At 35.5% G+C, this 13014-nt stretch overlaps 1 protein-coding gene across 1 annotated transcript in view; it reads left to right on the forward strand.

Annotated features, from left to right (window-relative positions):
- ZDHHC17 (zinc finger DHHC-type palmitoyltransferase 17) overlaps positions 1-13014 on the forward strand; it is a 63155-nt gene that overhangs the window by 44309 nt on the left and 5832 nt on the right. The window contains exons 11-14 of the mRNA XM_042890139.1: positions 5550-5674; positions 8524-8586; positions 9431-9524; positions 12651-12734. Of these exons, the coding sequence (XP_042746073.1) occupies positions 5550-5674; positions 8524-8586; positions 9431-9524; positions 12651-12734 (366 nt within the window). The remainder of the gene's footprint in view (positions 1-5549; positions 5675-8523; positions 8587-9430; positions 9525-12650; positions 12735-13014) is intronic.

Consider the following 13014-nt stretch of genomic DNA (forward strand, 5'->3'; position numbering starts at 1 on the left):
AACTAGAAGTATGTAACTAGAAGTAGTGAGCATAGATAATTAACTAATCTGAAACTGTGACTTGAGAACATTGATAAAATACTGTACTGCTGCTGTAATTGAAGTTTGTATGAAAACTTTTGCAAAAGCTTTTTTAGACGCAAAAGTAGTCTGAAAGATTCCATTTCTACTGATTGCATTCATTAGAGCTGACACAATTCTGTGTGACAAGCAGCTTTGGAGACAGTACTTGGGGCCATCTTCCTTTAATTGATGATTTTAAATTGGAAGTCTTTGCAATAAGATTCCAGATCCATTCTTCTTCTGGAAAATTGCCCTGTAGCTTTATTGAAGGGGGGAAAAAAAAAAAAAAAAAAAAAAAAAAGAAATTGCATGCTTGTTCTATTTTTATGGCAAGAGGCACAATGCTGTGGTTGGGGAAAAGATTCTTCTATTTTTACAGCTTTATATAATTACTTACAGCAGACCAGAGTACTTCTTTATACTCTGTAATGTTCATCCGATGATGAAACCTGTCCTGGTCATTTCATGAATTGTGACAATATTTTGCTCAGGAAAAATGTTTTGAACTTTAAACTGCCAAGTAATGCCTTCCTGGAACTTCAGACGTAATATTACAAATAATATAAAAGTCGTCACTGCTGCAAGCATTACTTTAATATTCAAGTATTTGTTAAGAGTTCTCTTGTTAAGAACTCTCATAACAAGAGAACTCTTGCAGATTTGTTGAAGGTGTCTGAAACAGCATCCAGTTTGCTGGTTTTAATCCTAATGAGGCAGGAAAGGGCAGTAGAAGCAGTGTATCATAAAGAACATACAATGCTGAAGTTGATCAGTGTAATTTCTTGAATTTAATGATTGCTGCATGGAAAATAAGGTCTTCTATAAATTACATGACTTAGTGATCTGTCATTTAAAGACCAATCTTGAAAGTAAATTTGAACAATTTATATGACTGATTCGCTTAATTTTGTGCATGTTTCCTTTCGATTGGATTTTCCTTGTGATTTCTGAGACTGATTTATTTTTTAAAACAGAATACTTCTCTTTATAGGAGTGAAGAAATTCCTGAACCATGCATTTACACTTCCCTTCTGCTGTTTTGCCTGTAATGAAGGATAGTTGTCCTATGCTCTTAGTTTATCTGCTGTTTGTGGAGCAGGGTTATTATTAAATAATAATAATAAAAAAATCCTATACACAGAATTACCGTATTTTAATCTACTTTTATTATTAGGGGGGAAAAATGCATTGAAATTACACTTACAAATAATAAATCTGTAGAGTATTTTATTCCTCTCCTTTAGCATTTTGTAGGTAAATGCTCTCTTGTGTCCTATAGAAATTCAGGGCACGCGTATTGAATTCCTTTGTCAGTTGTTCATGCCATCTTCCAACTACAGCTGAACAAATTGAGCTTGTTGTGTTGGAGGTTTTTTGCTGCTCTGTTTTTGTTTGTTTGTTTTTTAAGATTTCAGGGATTGCTATAATCCAAAATAATCACAGGATAATTTTTTCTGTTCTAATGCTTCCATTTAATGCAATTTTTAGGATGTAATTTTCTTTCATTATGCTCCTTTGGTATGGCGTACCACTTGCTATGCTGAGGTAATGAGATGCAAGGCAAATTCAAAATTGTTAAAGAATTGTCGTTGACCTTATTGGTTATCGTTATGACTAATGTGCTTCATGTATTGATGTTTTTTAAGTGAAGGAAAACATGATTTCAATTAAACAGTTGTTAAAACTTGTTCTAGGAGAATGCATGATTATTTTCATGCTTTCACAAAGCTGTTAGAGTAGCATACTCTGGAGGCCCTGAGGCACTGGCATAGGCTGCCTGGAGAAGCTGTGGATGCTCCATCCCTGGAGGTATTCAAGGCCTGGTAGGATGGGATCCTGGGCAGCCTGAGCTGGTGTGTGGCAGCCCTGCCCATGGTGGAAAGCTGCAACTGGATGGACCCTAAGGTCCATCCTAAGGGGATTTCTCTTTATCAACAGAGGATGGAGGTCAGATGTAGAGGCCTTGCCAATCTTTAGCTGGTAAACATGGATATCATCTAATAAATATCTAGCCATATGAGACCTCTTGTGTACCTGTAGGTGTGGATCTGAATGTGCAGCTGTTACAAATTGGCAAATTAATTAGCTTGTGTTGATCTGACATCTGATCCTAGCTGCGGATCTTTAGGAGAAAAGAATTTATTATTGGCTTTGTAGTTAGCAGAAGGGAGCATCTTGCTATATAATGTGCACTCTGGCTTGGTTTCAGTCTATTGTATGATGTGTAACTGTGATACCAGGAATTGGCATTTGATTGGGCCATTCTAAATAGGCTGCAGGTCAGGATAAAGTATTAGCTGATTGCGTATTTGCGTCACTCATGGGGTTTGGAATGGGATGGGGATTGCTTGTTTGGTTTTGTTTCTTTCTAATGAGGCACTCTTTAGGTTCCAAGTGGTTTCCTGGAATGATTTTCAGCCTGTTCTTGTTCTTAAACAACCTTATTGACTGTGACTGAAGGTAGGAAGCATTTTGTGTTTGTTTCTGCTTCATCTCTCACAGTGTAAAGTGGGGAAACCTTATAAAAGGCAGAAGATTAGTATGGTGCCAGAGGTAAATGTTGTATCATGCTTTTTCAGCCATTAATATGGTAATGATTTTTTTTTTTGTACAGTTGCAAATGAGGATATTAGGACAAAATGAGGCACTCTCTGGAGAGTCAATTCTCTACTGGGTAGCTAATGCAAAGTTACAAGGATTTTGTTATGTATGGAGAATTTTGAGAGATGCTTGTGATACAAGTTCCTAAGATCTCTTTGGAAGTAAATGTCAGAGGAGAATTCATGATTTTAAAAGAAATTGTATGGCACTGCCTGTCTGACTTAAGGGCCTTAATGCTGACATTAGGACATGGCTTTACTTTCTGTTGAAAGGTCCCTTCTAAACCCCTGTGCTTCTATATGGTGCCGAGTGATTGAAGGTAGGTGAAGTGAGTCTCACGATCTGAGTTGTTTGTCTACATGAGATTCGAGAAAGGTACGGTTCTTAATTTTCTTTCTCCTTCAGGCTGTGGCTGGTTTGTATCCCTGCTCCCCAGTTTGGTTTAAAATTTACGAGAAATATCTTGGGTTTATTTGAAGGTACTGGTTTTCTTTCAGTCTTCACAATTTATGTACTAATAGCTTGCCTGTACATAAATCACCTTTCTCATGTGATCTCCCAGCATCTCCTGTCTGTGGTATTTATCTGCCACAATTTATATCTGTCAGCATTACATTCGTCTCATACCACTATGGTAGAAGGCAAAATTTAGAATCTGTGTTAGAGTTTCTTAGGCTTTCCCATGTATTTTATGGGGTAAGATGTAGGAAGGGCAGATGTAGAAAAATTCTGCATGCTGAATTTCCTGTGGCTTGAATCCATAGACATGCCACGTTGTACAAATTGTGATCAGTTAAAAAAAAATTCAAAAAACCTTAATGTTATAAAACCATTTTACTAGATAGAAAATAAATTGGTTTTTCTCCTATCTTTTTTAGAAGTCTAGACATGACATACAGTAATTAGGAATGGTCCATAACTTTTTTTAGTTGTACCTTTATTGTTTATAACAGCTGTCTGGTTAAGGCATTTGTAATGCGAAGTTTTCACTGTTGCAGCAAATAAAACTCAATGACAATATGAGCATTATATAGAAAACTTTTTTTTTTTTTTAATAGCCTTAGAGAAATTAAGTTGAACCAGCTTAGTTTTGGCAGCAGGTAAATTTAGAAAAAAAAGAGGAAGAAAGTGGGTTGTACATATACTGAAGTCAGAGCTTTTCATCTGTAATGTATCAAAAAGAACATTGTTCAGTTTATAGTACAGCTGGCCAGTTGTTTTTTTCCCTGGAAGCAGCTGTCAGAGGAAAGGTGAGTCTTTAATGAGACTCCACGACCAGGTTGGATGGGGTTTTGGGATACCTGATCTAGATATCAGATCAGGTATCCCAAAACCATGATCAGGGAGATGTCCCTGCCTGTGGCAGGGGAGTTGGAGCTAGGTAGTCTTTAAGGTCCATTCCAACACAGACCATTATTTGATTCTATGATTTCGTAAGTACAAAAGAAGTCTTAATTGCATTTACCGATATTTCAGGGTTCTTCCATGCCACCAGAGTGTTGCAGAAGGATTTGAGAGGCTTACTGTTATTCTTCAGAACTTTAATTTTCTTTCAGTTAATATTTGCTTATATCTGTGCCACATAGATTTATTTACAAGTGGTTTTTATAATATTTTTCTAATGCTTTTTAATCCCTTTCTTAATCTGTTTTTCCAAGAATACAAACAGAATAGAATATATAGTGGAATATATTTGAACATCTAGGTTCAAAATCAATTTTTGTAAAGCTTGCAAAAATGCTTTTATTATGTTGCTTTTAAAGCCTTATATACTAGTTCTATACAAGTTTCCACGTGATGTTTTCAGCTTTATAATGCTTTCTGCTTGTATGCAGAGTTTTTTTTAACACAAACAGTTCCATATTAAGCTTTAGTTATGGAAGTCTCAATGACTACCAGAGTAGAGAGTAATATTCATCCAGGTAACTCAGAGTAACAAAATAATTTGTGCAGTGCTTTCAGATATAGCATCACGTTGCATTTGTGAGTAATAGCTGGCAGGTATCGTTAGTGTTGGTGAAGTACTTTATAGGGTCACTGAACAGAGTAAAGACTCAGTTTTAGGGACAGAGGCATATCTGAAGGGTTTGCTTTTCCAGCGTCATTGCTAAGAAATGTTCTAGTTCTGTGAAGAAATGTCAGATGTTGCAAGACTATGCATGTTATGGAGAATCATTCAACACAGGAAATATATTTTAAACCTAATGGTTATTTTCTGCCTTAATATGGTAAATTGACTTTATAAACACTTCCAGGGACCTCTGAGTCTTGTGGTTGTTTTCTTTTTTTTAAGCATTAGATATATTAGTATGTTAAAGATAACTTTCATTGGTGTGAAATATGGGTAATGCCTTATGATAGGACAGGTTTCAGATAGTACCTTTCTTGGAGATAACTGATGGTTTTGACATGATTTGTGATCACGGTCCAGCATTGTTCCATTTAGTACAGTTCCTTAAAAGGCTGGAAACAGGCGTTTTTGTCATCTAACTGGAATTTCAAGCCAATGAAGACTTATTAGTCCAATGATGATTTTATAAATAGAACTTTGAGATGTTTGTTGTGAAAACAGGAAGTACTTTTGAGAAGATACATTTAATGGAATTTATTTAAAGAGGAAAATACTTACAAAAACTTAACTATCGTTATTCATTTCTATCATTATTCATTTCTAGAGAACTAAGTACTTTAGAAGTCTCTCATAGAGAGCATTTTACGAGTTTGGGATTTTGAGCAATAGAAAATGCTGAGTACAAAAAAAAAGATTAACATTGTGTATTGTTATTTCAGACAAGGGCATCATCTTAATTTCATTTCAGAATTATTAGTGGGTGTTTTCAAGAGGAAGTTCGGTTTTAAACTTTAAATTCCTTGACTTCAAACACATCTCAATTTTTTTTTCATCCATCTTCCATTCCTTGCTAATAGCGTTGCACTTTTCTACAATTTTGGAAAATCCTGGAAATCTGATCCAGGAATCATCAAAGCCACAGAAGAACAAAAGAAAAAGGTAAAGCTGTGAGCATGTCAAACTTGTTCTTCAGGTGCCTTCTGCCAGTTGGTTGGAGTATGCGGTACAATCCATGACTTTTCAATGAAGTGTTGTGTAAGAAAGGATCTGAAATGTTGAACATTTCGCTTGTCTCCCAGGTTTCTCTCTTCTGTTCAGAATAAGCATTTAAGCCTAGCTGTGTTTAGGTTGTTCTCAGCGAGAAAAAAATTTGTTTTCAATAGGAAAAAGTTTAAAAAATCATTGGATAAAAATGTAAAGGTTTAGAATTTTACCTTACTGTAAGAAGTGACTCATTATGGGTTAAGTGTTGCTGGTTTGATGCTATAAAAACTTTCCAGACTTTAAAGCACCTTTATTTCTTCTTACGTTTGTAATTAAAAGCATTAAGTTGTTGAAGGTTTCAAGTATAAAACAGCCCAAACCACTGGCAGTCTTGCTTTAAAAAATAAATAAATAAATAAATATTAGAGGAATTATTGATGATCTTATGAGATCTAAAGTTTTTCATCACTAATTACCTCTAATTTCTGTGCATTCTCAGCAGCCAAACTGAGCACTGACCATGCCAAATGCACCAGAAATGTGGTGTGGTTTTTTTTTTTGTTTCATTCTAAGTTTTCTGGAAGCTCACATATCACCAAAAGCTGAGCTCTGTGTTCCTATTTTTTTGCTCGCTTGTGACAACAGCTGTGTGGATTACCATAAAGCCACTTGGAGTAATGGCCTTGAGAAGTGAGAAGATATCAGCGACTTTAAAAGATGGTTGTGATGGCTTGAATGATTTTTTTCTGATAGACTGTTACTGAGTTCTGTTGATTGGTGTACAAGTTTTCTGTTACTGCAAATTTGCCAAAGTAAAATCCAGGCTAAATTCTCTTTCTTCAACAGGGCTAAATTAAGTCCACAATTGCTTATTAGTTCAGATTCAGCAAATTGTACAAACATGCAATTCATTTTATCCACGTGCACCAGTGGTTATACATGGGTATGAAAGCCTTGTTGAACTGTACAGGAATTGTAAAAGACAACTTCCTCATTTAGATGCATATAATTGTTAATGTGCTAATGCAACTAACCCAAGTGTAAACCGATTTATTATTGGGGGCATAAACCTCTGTAGGATATGTCTTAATGGGGTGCACTGTAGTATTTTCTCATACTTTAGTACTCATAATTTGTCTCCAAGTGTGTTTACACTAAGTTTGCCTTTAGCTTTTCAATAAGTAAGCAAAAAATTCTTTTAATTCCAGATGACTGAGTTAAGGATGTTTGGAAATGTTGCTGTAAGCAGCATTTTCAGATGTTTATTCTTTAGATGATATGTCTTTTTTTTTTTTTTTATTTAGCATTTCTATATTACAAAATAACCTGAGTTTTTCTTAAAGTCAGTCACTTTTCACAATCAAATGTTAATAATTTGAAAGCACAGAAGGTAGACCCCCAGGTCTCATGAAGCACAAAAGTATGTTTGTAACATCTCCTCCTGGATCTCTCTGTGTTGTAAGTTCAAAGGAAAGCTTTATTTGAAAGCATTCTATATGACCTTTTCAGCTCTATTCTCATGAGTTTTAGGATGTTGCATGTGGCTATATTGAACTCCAGTGTTGATCATCGCATGTAAATTCCTTTGTGTATCTTCTCACTGGTGTGCAGTATAGTGCAAACTCCCACTGAAGTCAGAGGAACTACTTGTGGTTGCACGGAGTGAGAGTCTGGAAGGTTGCTTTGATGGAGATGAATTCTGCGCCAAAAGCAATCGGAAGCACAGCAAGCAAAGCAAAGGAAAAGTCAAACTTCCAGAGCTTAGTTAAGAAATGTTAGAAAATTGTATCAGACTATTCCTCATTCATCTGAGATCAGCAGGAGAAGCGCTAAGACACTATTTACCCCTGGACTATTGACTGTAGCTTTTCCCATCTAGTTTGAGGCTAAGAATCCCATAAATGTTCCTGGCTAATTAAGTGTAGTACTGTGGGGAAAGCTTCTGCACCTTCGGTCAAGTTAGTGCTTGTCATCTCATTAGGGAAGTGACAATTCTATTGCTGCGATGAAATAATACTTGTAAGAACCATATTACTCCTTCTCCAATGAGAAGCTACGTTGATGCGTAAGCTATATGTTGTTCGAAAGGGAGCAATAGATCTGTTTACTGTTAGGCAGTTTATGCTGAGTGAATTCCTTCTGGATCAAGGAAGGCTATTTTGGCAGAAGATGATTTCAGGATATTTTCCATATGTGACAAGCATCATTTAAAAGTCTCATGTGAGACAGATTTCAGCTGCTGAATTTTGGAGTTTGTTGGAAAACATATAATGGAGTTGAAGGTTTCTTCTGTTCTGTCAATGAAGTAGATACTGAGGGAGTGCGCTAAATAAAAAGTTACCATTTAGAGTGAAGGAATAGGGGTGCTTTAGCTGATACCTCTTTATGTTCTTCAGTTAAGCCATGAGTATAATATAATGTCTGCAGGAGGTTTGGTTTGCATTCTTTTCTTTCTAGAAACTTCAATGTTCGAGGAAAGAGGTAAAGGCAGATCTAAGATTTTTGATGTGATACCTCTAGAAATGGTCTTTTTTAGACTAGCTGATCCTGCTACCTTCCTGAAAGGTCTTCATTGTGTTCCCCTGTAGAAATTTAGAAATCAGGCTTGAATTAACATTGGATTAACAGAGTATGTTTAAAATCAGTTTCAACTGAGTTTAACTTACTCCTGTATGTAAAGAGTACCTGAAATTCATTAGAGTTCACAGCCTTTGAGTCAGACACGTTACAGTTCTTGTCAGCATTTGTTTGTATGCTAAATCCTATTTCATCCTCTCTTTTTTTTTTTTTTTCTTTTCCTGCAGACAATAGTAGAACTTGCAGAGACAGGAAGTCTGGACCTTAGTATATTCTGCAGTACCTGCTTGGTATGTGTGTATATATTTTTTTTTCTGTGCCAAAACTGGATGATCCCATACTGAACAAACTCTTGTCTTTACTAATTCCATATAAAGGGCAGGATTTATTTGCAATCTTTGATTCATGCAGTGTTTTCAAGGAACAAAAGAATTTACACAAAAAGCCTTATGCAACAATAAGCAAGGAAAGTATTCATGGTAAATGAATGTGTTTCTTTTTTATAAAAGGCAACTTCCTAATTATCAGGGCAGTCAGTATTGCGCTTTAATGATCTGAGCTGTGTAGAACATGAATGATGTTATATTCTTAAAATCAAATCTGGAGTATGATGGACAAATGCAGCAACTTAAAATTGTGTGTGTATCTGTGTATGTCTCCAAATAGTTAATATCAGATCTTTTTTATTTGTTGCTATTTTATATTTCTTTCAAAACACGAACTTGAAAAAAATCATTGAGAGTAATTGAGAGTTTTGAGTTGCAGTTGCTGAATAGCATTCCTGTCTTTAGAAAATAAGCAGAACAGTTTAGGGCTTCATTATGAATACTGCTGACAGAATCGTGGAACTGGAACTCGTTCTGTACATTCATTGCTGAGAAGCTGAAATGAAACTGGTTGCTGTACAAAGCTCAAGAGCTGGAGGGGATAGAAGAACTTTGGGGGGAAAAAAAATCCTTTATGTAAGAAAATTAAGGTTGCAGTCTGTGTGTTTGTGTTAAATAACATATAGGTTTAAGACTGATAGCTAAGATTGAGTTAAAAATTGAAGCTATCTGGGGAGTTAACAAAATAAGTTATTTTGCATTAAACTGTTCTTTTGGTGTTCTTAACAAATGTTAATAAACGTTTCAGATACGGAAGCCAGTGAGATCTAAACACTGTGGTGTATGCAATCGATGTATAGCAAAGTTTGATCACCACTGCCCGTGGGTGGGCAATTGTGTAGGTAAGTAATCTGCTGAAATCTGTAATAGATCAAGAAGGCAAAACCTTCTGGAAATGATCCTGTGTGTTGTATGGGGTTTGGCCTGTTCTTCTTTCATGGTGGAAGTAAGTTGGCAGAAAAACCATAGAGGACTTTTGGTAGAAGGAAGATAATTTTTAATGTTGGTCTTAATTTTTCTTTCTACATCTGATTCTATGTTTTCTTTTTACCTGTAGTGTCTGTTGTATACCCAGACTCAAAATTGTTTTCTGTCTAGTTCAGTTTCTTATATGTATATTTATACTAAAATTCTGATAATTTAAAAGGTTATTTAAGCTTTTAATCCTTTCTACACTAAGAACATCTACTGATTCCACCACTAACTGCTTATCCATTTGCCTAATATACAATTTTTTATCTTTCCTAAGAATTTTCTAGTGGGAAAGTGTACATATTAAAAAATGCAATTACAGTACAGATACAGAATGGCTTACTACTGAGATATTTCTTTTCTTGACCCCCTCACACCTTCCACCCTGTAATTCCCAGAATAAATTCATTTTTCTCCCTAGTGGTAATATAGAGAATGATACAGAACAGGAATCAAGTCTCTAAATGCTGCAATTCCCTGTCTTTCTTCTTGAAAAACTTACTTGAAAGCCATTATTATGCAGGGGTGTCATAGTGAGAAAATAAATAGAATTGCTTCATTTATTTACTTTTTTTAAAGACATGAGTAGAGATAACTTTAATCTTGGGAAGGAATTAGGACCTGGATTCATTAACAGAAGCTTCACTGTAGTCCCTCAAGTATTAATAATAATAGATAGTCACTGTAGTTTGACTGTTCGTAAGGGACAGGGCAGTGCTGACATTTGAATTGTTAACAAAACACTAAGATCTCATGGAGATGGGCTTGGGTTGTTCCATTCTATGGAACAATTTTTTCCATATTTGTCATTTACTGCTGTTGTCACTCTGTGAGTTACTTTTGATTTATATTTTAGATGTTTTACAGTGAAGAACTAAGAAATCGTTAATGAACACCAGCAAAAAGGCAGAGTGGGCACAAGCTCAGATTTTGGAGACGCTGCTGATGACAGTTTGATATTTGTTTTGTGAGAGTGCTGAGAAGAACTTGTCAATGGGACAGAAAGATCCAGAGTTTTAACCAGTAATTTGAAAAGCAGAAAGATTGGGTGGGAAAGGAAAAAAGGGGCCTCTTAGTTTGTGAGTAATAAGAGAGTACGTGTGTAGCAGGATTGAGTTAGGGAGAGGTAATGTAATGGACTTTTTCTTGGTGTTTTTTGGGGGGTTCTTTTTAGAGTGGTGGTGGTGATTTGTTGGTTTTTGTTTTTTTTTTTCCCCTAGAAACAATAGGTGAAAAAACAGAACCTTCTTGGTCTTGAACAAATCAGGATAACTGTTGATAAAAGTAAACATTAGGAAACTGGAAAGTATGCTGGAAAAAAAAAAAAAGTCACACCATGAGAAGGGAATGATGGTCTAATGACCTTATATGGCTTTTCTGCCTCCAGTTCATAGATGGTGACTATGAGCACAGGATTACAAAACAGAATCCATTCTTAAAACTGCATTCATGGCATGTTTCCCAAATAGGGAAACATGAATTATGATGGAAAGGTTAAATTTGGAAATGTTTTGTATAGTCTTGAAATGTGTCAAAAGCACAAGAATTTTACTAAAGATAAGGTTGAGGAAAGAGTGTGTACAGACACTCTAAAAATAAACTCTTTGGGGTTTGTTTGCTATGCAAACAGATGAAAAGAAGGACAGGCTTCAAAAAAAAGTTTGGCAGTAAGGAAAAATTATCTTCATCATATCGGCAACAATGTCATTAATGTTGCATGTTGCAGTGAGCGGCTCTCTGAAGGTGATTGATTGTAGCTGTCTTTCTAATGGAATATCAGAATGACAATACATGTATTTCATAGGTGGTTGTTAACTAATACAGTTAAGCAAATGCCATTTCAAATGCAAACTGTGGACTTGTAACAGAAATCTAGTTTTCAAAAAGCAGCACGGAAGAAGCGATAACCAAACTTTTTCTTTTACTGTTACAACATGAGTTGTGCTGCCATACAACTGAGATGCTACTGAATGGAACATTTCATTGAATACCTATCAGTTGGGCCTCTTGGTCTGACCATTTAACGTCCTGTTTTTGAATTTGTTTTTATGAAACCAAGCAGTTCCAAAAGTGGAAGTAATACCTTACGGGCATTCCCAACACTCCTCCTTATATACTCTTAGTTGATTGAAGGCAACATTGCAGCGTATTTTACATCCAAAGGAACTTGTTTGATTTTCAAGGAAATGTCTTGTAGTCAGTCTAGCTTGCGTTTATGGGTGTTTTTCCTCATCTCTTTTTTATGTATAGACATTCAGTTTGCTTGCAGAAAGCACTTGATTATTTTCTGCCTCCAGAGGATGCTCTTTATTTAGCAGGCAAAACATCTGATATAATGAAGTAAATATTGTGCTTGTAGATGATGACAGCCAAATCTTTGTAGCCCATTACAGTCTTTGTGGGTTTAACTTACAGCCTAGTGCTGTTAGGAGGTTAAAGCAGTGGACATATTTTATAGATGGAAGGTTGAGTCCTTCAGAATTAGGGCCTGCTTGTGTAAGAGACATCATTATCTTAGCTGTACTAAGCGTTCTTTTTAAAACTGATTTTTCTAGTTTTTAACTCCAGTTAAAATGTTGTACTTGTTTTTGTGCCGTTCATTACGTTAGCCAGTTAATTAGGCCTTGTCTGAAGTTTTTATCTGACTTGTGCTACATGTTTTGGTTGGGCTTAAACACACTTGATGAAGCTAAGCTTTGAGTTAATTTGTTCTCATCAGAGATGGTGTATTTTTTCATATTCCCGTTCATTGTAAGAACTCTGCAGTCTGATTTTTTTTTTCTACTGTCATTCTAAAGAAAATTGCATACTGATGTGTAATTCCTCATTGTTATGGGTTCTGTAAAGCTGTTAACGACATTGTTCTAAATATTGTATATTAATAATTGTATTAACTCATGAGAGAGGATGCCTATAATAGGAGGTTAAGCTTCCTGATGTGTTTTGTCTTTTGAAAGTGGAATAATTTGATCTCTGTTGTTCTTGTGCAACTTTAGGAGCAGGGAATCATCGCTATTTTATGGGATACTTGTTCTTCCTGCTGTTTATGATCTGCTGGATGATTTATGGATGCATCTCTTGTGAGTAGATGTGGGGGGTTTGTTTGTTTTGTTTTTAATTACTTATAAATACTTCATCTCCCAGTATGGATTTCTACAGGGTTTTGCCTTATCAGAGTTTTTTATATTCTTTATGCTGGACTTGAACTGCATATTAATCATTTCCCATGTTAATTTAACTTAAAAGATCTTTTCTTGTCCTGTTTTTTTGTCTTCCTCACAACCATGTGTGTGTCTATGTCATATATTCAGTGATTTGGAAAAGGAAGCCAGAACAAGTAAAACTCTTTTGGTACACTGC

Source organism: Lagopus leucura, unplaced genomic scaffold (assembly GCF_019238085.1).
Source record: "Lagopus leucura isolate 7727_CA_CO unplaced genomic scaffold, USGS_WTPT01 Super-Scaffold_100159, whole genome shotgun sequence".
Classification (NCBI taxonomy): Eukaryota; Metazoa; Chordata; class Aves; order Galliformes; family Phasianidae; genus Lagopus; species Lagopus leucura.